This window comes from Cryptotermes secundus, unplaced genomic scaffold (genome assembly GCF_002891405.2).
Source record: "Cryptotermes secundus unplaced genomic scaffold, Csec_1.0 scaffold2419, whole genome shotgun sequence".
Lineage (NCBI taxonomy): Eukaryota > Metazoa > Arthropoda > Insecta > Blattodea > Kalotermitidae > Cryptotermes > Cryptotermes secundus.
In genome coordinates this window covers 239,475-248,664 of record NW_019736438.1, presented here as the reverse complement: position 1 = coordinate 248,664, position 9,190 = coordinate 239,475, and the positions used below count along the sequence as shown (strand labels likewise).

At 39.6% G+C, this 9,190-nt stretch overlaps 1 protein-coding gene across 1 annotated transcript in view; it reads left to right on the top strand.

The window, feature by feature from the left end:
• Positions 1-2,597: 2,597 nt before the first annotated feature.
• LOC111869976 (neurobeachin-like protein 1) overlaps positions 2,598-9,190 on the top strand; it is a 166,675-nt gene continuing 160,082 nt past the window's right edge. The window contains exons 1-3 of the mRNA XM_033753628.1: positions 2,598-2,858; positions 3,905-4,102; positions 6,584-6,733. Coding sequence (XP_033609519.1) covers positions 2,808-2,858; positions 3,905-4,102; positions 6,584-6,733 — 399 coding nt within the window. The 5' untranslated portion in view covers positions 2,598-2,807. The remainder of the gene's footprint in view (positions 2,859-3,904; positions 4,103-6,583; positions 6,734-9,190) is intronic.

Below are 9,190 nucleotides of genomic sequence, written 5' to 3'. Positions count from 1 at the left end.
GATGAAACCTGCCTCAATTCTGATTTGTCCACAAATCCTGTGGAACTACCTCAAAATGAACTGAGGTTACTGCTATTTTAAGCTGGTTACACAACTGCCTAAGTGCATGAAGGGTAAGTAGCAGCCCTGGATTGATGGTATTGTCAGAAGGGCATGAACAGGAGCTGAATATATGTGCAAGTACCTGAGGTATTCAGTTACGCAAAGTCTGATGAATGGTGGAGTAGCCTGCAGCTGCCTCCTTCCATGTTTTCAGCTTAATCCCATCTTATGTTACCCAGTGATTTATATATAGGGATTTCATCCTTTAACAAAAGTTCCAATGATATTTGTTATGCTGAAGTTTCGTATCGACACCGGTACTTAAGTAGTGTGTTCAAAACGTATCTAACCTTTGGTCGGCAGAAATACATTTACTGATTTGGAGGTACAAAACCCTAATCCCCTTCAAAGTTGTCTCCTTGGTAATGCACACACACCTCCCAGCGCTTCCGCCATTGTTGGAAACACTTCTGGAACGCGTCTTTTGTAATGGTGATCAGCCGGGCCGTCGCATTCCGCACGATGTCTTCTCTTGACTCAAATCGGGTTCCTTTCAGCGGCATTTTCAGATTGGGAAATAGCCGAAAGTCACACAGAGCCATGTCGGAGTAGGGAGCCTGACGAACTACAGGGATGTTGTGTTTGGCGACGAAAGTCTAAATCAGATGCGCAGAATGGGCGGGTGCGTTATCATGATGGAGCTGCCACTCTCCTCATGCCCAAATCCTCGGTCAAAATTCAATGTACCGATCCAATGCTTACCCCTATCGTTCGCAGGTTCTCGGACTGTGATACGACGGTCCTCCACGACCAAAGTCCGCACTTGCTCAATTACATTCTCATTTCGGCTTGTTGAGGGTCTGCCTGAACGCCGTTCGCTGTCCACTGATGTGCGGCCATATTTGAAGCGGTTGTACCACTCCTTTATCCGTGAGTTGCTCATGGCATCGTCCCCGAAAGCCTGTTGAATCTTGCGAATGGTTTCCACTTGGGTATTGCCAAGCTTTTGGCAAGATTTGATGCAATATCGCTGCTCATGTTGTGCCGTCATTTTACACCTTACTGGACTCCGACGAGCGCTCAGTACACATCCTCACTCATAGTCCGACTGCCAGTGACGCTTTCTGCGGCTGGGAAAAGTTCACGACTGCGCATGGATATCCCCTCCACATCTCCACCGAAGGGAGCCTCCCGTGCTTCATCGGTTTACGCGGGAAAAAAGAAGGTTCGATACTTTTTTAACACGACTAACAATTGGCACATTTGATCAAGGTTTTCATTATTGAACTCTATTCACTGCTATCACAGGACAATATATTATGCTTTGTTTTTTAATTGTAAAAGAATTTTGTGATGACATGAATAATTTAAAAACCTTGAGTGATTGCCCTTAATATTAGTCAAGAGGTGTACCCCTGATGATGGTCCTGTAAGAGTTTAAATGTGTTGGGTCTTCAAGGGAATAAATGCATGTACAGTTGACTGCTGGATCACTGCCACCCCTGTTTTATGTAGCTTCCTCCACATGTTCCATGTGTCAATCTCATGTCAATTTTCCCTTGCTCAAGTTGTTCCAAAAATCTGCCCAAGGCTCCATGGAATATTTCATAAGAAGCTGTCCTCATTACTGTGACGATTTGTTAGCCGCACAACCAACCCCTAAGCCGAAGGACCACCCCTTATCGGCTGTCCACGAAGTTCTTCCCATATGTACAGTTGGATATGAGCCGCTGTATGATCGCTTAGGACCAACTGCAAATTCGTTTTAATGTTTGCCTTCTGAACACAAATTAGTTTACACTGGTCTGCCAAAATTAATCATTAATAAAGTTACTATTATGACATATCACCATTTGGTGTAACTGTACAACGTATTCGGTCAGCGAGAATTGCTATTTAACAATTTCTGAGCTACAAAATGTTCTAGTGAAACTTTTCAGCCTATGGTCATTTTGGAATTCACATGCTGTCCCAAGGGGAGGGGAAGTATTTACTGACCATTGCGTTAGACTCTTGGCACACTGGCACATCATATTCCATTCCTCAATGTTTGTGTTGCTCACTGATTAGGATTCTGGATTTGTAACTGACATATCGAACAAACAATTACTTTAACAAAACCTGCCTAACCCCCACCATTTTTGCCAAAATTAATTCCTGAATCCCCGGGTAGAAATCACATTCGGCTATTTGTTGAAACAGCATGTATCAGGAGACCGCACTGATAAGTGCCTACTTAACGTTCATGGTAAATGCTTGGTTGCACAAGAACTCGCCAATGGACGCTATCCCGAGCCAAAGGAATCCAGTACACATACCCACACCATATTTCTTTAATAACTTGTATTTATATATGCTTTTATAAACGACATCCTGTCATCCATGGCTTAGTTTCGCAACTGATATTTTCCATTCAGATATTTCAACTAAAATTTTCATGTATTTCTCGTTTCTTCTATTTCAGCCAATTACATTTCTCTTGTTTTTGCTGGGTATATGCAATTTTGCGTCGTCTCTTGTCATCTGGAGTTGTGTCCAGGGATCTTTCAGCTTGTACGAGTGCCAGCAATGGATCGCACTGATCCAAGTGATCCAAGTGTGTCCCATGATATATGCACACCCATTTGTTGTGTTTGTCAATTTCGTGTTACAAATGTGATTAAGCTGTGTTGGATTTGTGTTTTGTATGAAAGTTGATGAAACTAAGGTTTTAAGCAGAAGTGTCATAAGAATGTTTTATTACTCAGACTGGTGCTTTATATAACATGGAATCTAAAAAACACATTTACCATTTATGGGTTCAGTACACAACCAAGGTAAACACGAGTGGGCGTAACTGATGTCAGGAAATGCACATTTACTACTTAATGCAATTTTTTATTAAGTAGGAAATGTAAAGTTTTGGCGTAACTTATGTCAGGAAATGCACATTTACTACTTAACGTATTTTTTTTATTAAGTGTGTAAAGCTTTACATATCGCAGCCGTTTTAATGCCGTCTAAGATGAATTATTAATTAAATTGTTTTTACATTTTTTTCGCGCTGTATAATGTAACACAGGACGAATGTCTTTTTTTCTTTCATCTTCGCAAATTAAAATTAGAATCGTAGCCTCCTGGTGTCCCATTATGCATCTCAGAAATTATGAAATGCTTTGTGTAAATTCTCTTACCCCGTATGTAATTGAAACTAGACTGTTTGAACTGCATTAGCTGGAGTCATTCATTATTGGATAATTTGTGTAACTGAGTGGAATATCAGATGTAAATATACTGTTGGAGGTTTAATGCTCTTCTTCTCTGTATTATTTTTGTGCACATTAATTTAGTTTAGTTTTACATTTTTGTAATTTGTGCTGGGGAGTCTCAGTCTTTTCCATTAATAAGATAGTTTAATGTAACATAGCCGATTAGCATTCTGCAGTATATTGATCATCAGAAGTATGCTAAAATGTGAAGTCTGATATGTTTGTTATCTGAGGAAGGAACATGGGAAATAAGTTGCTGTTGCATGTAGTCCATATTTCTTGCTGTGTGAAGGTAAGGTTAAGATTGTCATTTTGTTTAGCTCAGCAACATGTCTTGAAAAAATGTTTGGGAATGGAGGTATAGCTATGTGTATTGTTAACCTCAGCACTAGTTGGGCTTGAGTGGTCACCTTCGTGCCTTGGCCGCTTTACCCCAGGGAAAGAGACCGTCAGTACCCATTGGATTGTAGGATTTGTGGGTCTTAGATCCAGTCTAGATACTGTTGAAAAGGAAAATTGCTTGCCTCTTCCAGGTATCAAACCTTGACTTGCCAGTTATAGCTGTCATTTCATATCATGTTATTGTACTCTGTTGCCATCTGTTTGTTTCTCAGAATGAGGAGCATTTCTTCCGGCAGTTTGTGATGGGGTTTGTCTCGATATGGAAATCACAGTTGGATTTGGATTGGAGCAGGATACCTGATTGGTTGGCAGTGAAACATGATTCAGGCCCTCTTCTGTCCAGATTACCAGAGGAACTGCTGCCAGCTATTGGAAAGTTCATGTACCTTGCGAAAGAGGAAACAGAGAAGGTGGTGTTAGCTATTAATAACCTGTATACAAGCTGTTCGTAGAAACTTGCATGGGCATGCAGAGAATATTGGTAATGCAAATCACATTGAGATTACAGTGTAATGAGATTATTTCTTAGCCTTCCAAATTTATGTGGCTGTAAGACAACAGTGTGCTGCTCCATCGTAAGTGTGGACTAAGATGAAGAGAGTATTTTCGTCAAAGTATTAATGTCCACCTACCAGACACTGTGTCGTAACTCATAAGACCAGAATAAGAATCTTTTCCCACCACAAAAACAAAAAAGTCTTGTATATTTTTCCTGCAGTATGCACCAAAAAAAGTATGGTTACCTCATTGTAGGGCTAGAATGTAGACATTTTTCTGGTGCAGGCAGAATGTTCATTGTTTTATGTGTACTCGCTGTATAATAGAAGAACAAATACTGAGCAGGAAATGCGTGCTAAATAGAACACAACTTTTCTTAGTTGTTCCTGTATGCAGCATATGTTGTCTGATGCTGTTAGAAGAAGCATGTGAGATTGAACACTGCACCTCAGTTGAAATTGTTCCTTATCTGAATATGACACATTTTCTGCCATCTGTTGATAGGCTAAACTACTCATGTAGCTTAGCATGTAGTATATATATAACTCACTACAGTTATGCTACAGTTATACAAACATTAACATTTAACCCTTTGTTTTGTATTCAGGAGATACTGCATTCAAGTGATGATCTACATAGTGGATACCCAGACTGAGATTTCTTATGGTTTAGTCCCTTCATGCAATGCTGAATATTCATTTATAATAGACAACCACCGCTTGCTTCCTCATCCTTTACATTTCATCATTCACACTCATTGTAACATTTGACTCTGTATGACATGCAACTGAAACATCATCATTAAGGAACCAACTGATTGTTATATTAACAAATGGAGTAAAGTATTTTACTTAACAGTCTCATGACAGATTGATTTAAAGTAGTATCTTAGAATATGACTGCCTCTGTGGTCTAGTGGTCAGAGAACCTGGCTACAGATCCAGAGATTCCAGGTTCGATTCCTGGCGCTACTTTTATGGCATAAAAGTGTACAATAGTCTCCCACAAAGTATCAAAAACTTGAGAAATGTTACTAAACATTTTAAATCAGAGCTAAAGAAATATCTGCATGCTCATTCCTTCTACTCTGTAGACGAATACCTCAATGTAAATGGAGAATAATGTAGAATTAAGCTATATTAGTTTAAGATAAAATTACTTGTACCAGTAGGTATTATTTTGACTTGTTCCATATCCAGAGGTATTAACCTACTTAGGGTCTATGGAATGCAAATAAATTCAATTCAATTCAACAAGATTTCCTGAGAAGTAGTGGGTCTGGAATGGGGTCCACTCCCCTTTGTGAGGATAATTGAGGAGCTTTTCAAGGAAATAGTGTCTCTGGTCTAGAAAACAGAGATTAATGGCTTGGACGGGCTGAAGAAACACCAAAAAATATCTCTTGGTGTGGCTGGCTTTGTGACAGAAATTTGGAGTGCTGAGCAGTGCATTGTACTCAGATGTAGCTGAGGAGCACACACATCAAGATGGGGGGGGGGAAGCTAACGTGTTGCCTGTGAAAGGATAGCTTTCAGGATGTTTCATTCACTTTTTCTGTTCTGTGAACATTTTTTTTTCTTTTACTTTTCCTTCTCCCCCTCCCAGACATTTTATCCACATTTGTATGTCCACAACTACGGGTCAGTTTTACTTTATACCCCCATATTTTTTGCACACAGAAATTCTGTCACATTTTTTTTGTACAAAGGTATATATCCATTCTGTGTATTCAGCGTGGACGTCTTTTATTCTTGATTAGGTGCTCCACATACAATTTGATCATAACATCCAATAAAAAATGTAAAGTGGTCCCTGTGCTTAACTAAGTAAGCACTACACCAAGAAGGCATATGGGTGAGTGGTTGTATAGATGCATGTTTCTTGACCTCAGCACTATTTGGAGGAGAGTGGTCAGCTTCACGCCATGGCCACTTTACCTCTGGGGAAAGAACTCCCCAGTGTGGGTGAACTTAGTGTGCCCCAGAACTGGTCTGAACATGGTGGAGGAGAGAAAATTCTTGACTCTACTGGGACTTTAACTCTGAACCCTCTGTTGTCCAGCCAGTAGCCAGTCTCTATACCAACTGGGCTATCCCAGCTTTTTCATAACACTCAACAGTAAGAAAAAAAAATTCAAAATGCAGGTTTCAAGAAGCTTTTCTAAATAAGCATTCTCCGTGAAAATGGTAACAGCTGATGGCAGAGACACTATTTTTGGCAGATCTGCCTGTAGGCAGAATTAATATAATCCACAATCAGCATTTGCAGCCCTCTGTCACCAAACTGTTATTATAACCTTACACAGGATCATAATAAGGATTTTTAGGCTAAATAGTGGTATGACTTACTAGTTTACTTTTGCATTGTTACACATTTCTGTTCTTTGCTTGCAGGAATCTCTCAATTCCAAGTCACTGAAGGAAGTGGAGTTGCTGGTGCAATGTCTGATTATTATCTGTCGCAACTTTGACAACATTCCATTTATTGCTTCCTGTAATTATGTTAGCGAGACTGTCGGCATTGCTGCCACTATAATCCACCAGGTACTAATTTCTCAACATGTGTATTTCATAGGAATTGAGTGTGGTATTAACATGTGTGCCAGACTTGTGAGAGCAATCATATATAATCCTACTCCATAGTGCAGAGTCCTGCTTAAGAAGCTGGTCATCATAAGTGAGCTTCTCAAGAAATTTTCTGCCTTTTATTATGGAAACCAGAAATTCATGGCTGTGTTCACACACACCTGCCATGGATCCCTCTCCTGAGATATGGGAATCCAGTCTGTGTTGTCCCATATCCGTTCTTTAAGATTCATATTAGTACGTATAATCCTCCAACCTATGTTTAGGTCTTACAAGTGATGTTTTTACTTTGTGTCTTCCCAGCAGTGCTTAGAATACATTTATATTCTGTCCCTTGCTTGCTACATGACCTGACCACTTCATCCTCCTTGATTTGATTATCGTAATATTATTTGTTGGATAGTACAAATTATGAAGCTCCTCTGTATGTGGTTTTCTCAGTCCTGTTACTTCTCCTCTCTTGGGTCCAAATATTCTCTTCAGCACTGGATTCCCAGTTTTCATTTTGTAGCGTGAGAGAATAACTGTTATTGTGTCACACTGTATGTAAATGTATGATGTGGGTCACTCAAATTGTAACTATCATATTGATAGGATTGTTGTCATCTTGGATGTGCTACTATGTAGTCTGGTTGATTCTTTAGATGTGTTGTGTTGTGGACAGGGCATTAATTCCCATTGGTTCATAAATAGTCTTGCTCTCAACACTCACTTCCCTTATATGTAACATGCCATTTTTCTTCAGTTGGCTCTGTTATTTTGCCCAGAAGATGGAGGAGGAGGTTCTGTGAAGGATTTGTTTGTTTATACCAAACTGCATGGTATCATATCCCCAAACGTTTTAATCTTTTATTGCCGTGATAACCTGACATTTAATGTTATATTGATGATTTATCATAGATGATTTAAATATATGAATGTATGGTAGGAATATAATGTCACGCTGCTCATACGGAGTTTTGCTTGGTGACAATACGTGCAGAATGGTATCTTTAGACCAGTGCTTCCTGATCTTACTGGTGGCACAGTTTGATATAAATTTGAAACTTGAGGCACACTGAGGAGTCTGGCTGAGCACACAATCCAGGTGAGGTGGGGAATGCTCGTACAGGGTAAGAGAAATGTAAGAAAATTGACGAAAAAATTAATTCTGACTAAATGTTAAAAATAAAATTTATGTATAATGTAAGTAGGTTCATGTGGTAGTGTAGATGGTTGAGGCACTATTCTACAAGTCGGAAGGTTGCGGGTTCAAGTCCCGATGAGATCATTGGATTTTTTTCAATTGACCTAATCCTTCCAGCCGCACTGTGGCCCTGAGGTTGACTCAGCCTCTAACAGAAATGAGTACCAGGAATATTCTTGGAATATTTTTGGGGGTAAAGGGCGGCCGGCGCATAAGGCTGACAACCTTGCCGCCATCTATGAGCCAATTGTCTAGAAAATGTGGGAACCTCAACATCTCACAACCCTATGGGCCTCCATGGCCTGTTACAGGGATACCCCTACTATTTACTTTTTTATGTATGATGTAATTAAATTAATGTTAATGTGTGCATGCATGTGTGTACCTGATGGAAAATTGGAAGGTAGAGGTAGTTTTATAGTTTATCACAAAATTTATGTGGCAGCACTGAAAAAGATGATGGATGAACTTTTCCTCATTTGCACTCAGTTGGCTTTTCATTTTCTCTCTGCTGTGATAATATTGTTACACTGCTACATGGATAGAATGCATCAAAGAACAACAGTGATCTGTGACCTGATTTTTGTCATCAGAGGGTGTGAAAACAAGTGAAGTTTACGGAAGAGGACGGTTCAGTGTGATGGTATTAGTCAGAGGAAAGTGTAGAAGTCAGTCAGAACATCCAGAAGAGACGGACAAGCTGTGGTGCTGATGCCCATTCTGAGCGGCTATGAAGGGTAGCATGTGTTGAAGTTAAGGAGCAGATGTTATCTGTCTTGGACAACCAAATAACGAGCGCCACAAAACTGCATTTGGAATGAACATCTGTTATAATAGAAGAATATGATGCCGTACCAGCTCGAAGTCATCTGGAACACTTTGTTCTGATGCAGTCCAGAGGGCTATGGATTAGTGGATCAAATACATTGAAGATTAAAGTGTGATTACATAGAAAGATAAGATACATGTGATAGCTGTGTGATTGGAGTTCACTGTCTTCTGGGATGTGACATCATGTAGTCTGGTGGAAAGGTGTTCTGAAAATGGATCCAGCAGATTCTTGTGAAACATTGATACCTGTTACTAGACTACACAAGCATTATGTCCCAAAAAACAGTATGTTTCATATCCACAGTCATAAGAACTAAAATTTCACAACTGTATGAGTATTTTTGCTAAAACGTGTACTGTAAAACTGCCTTTAATTTTTGAGTTACCTTCATGAATAA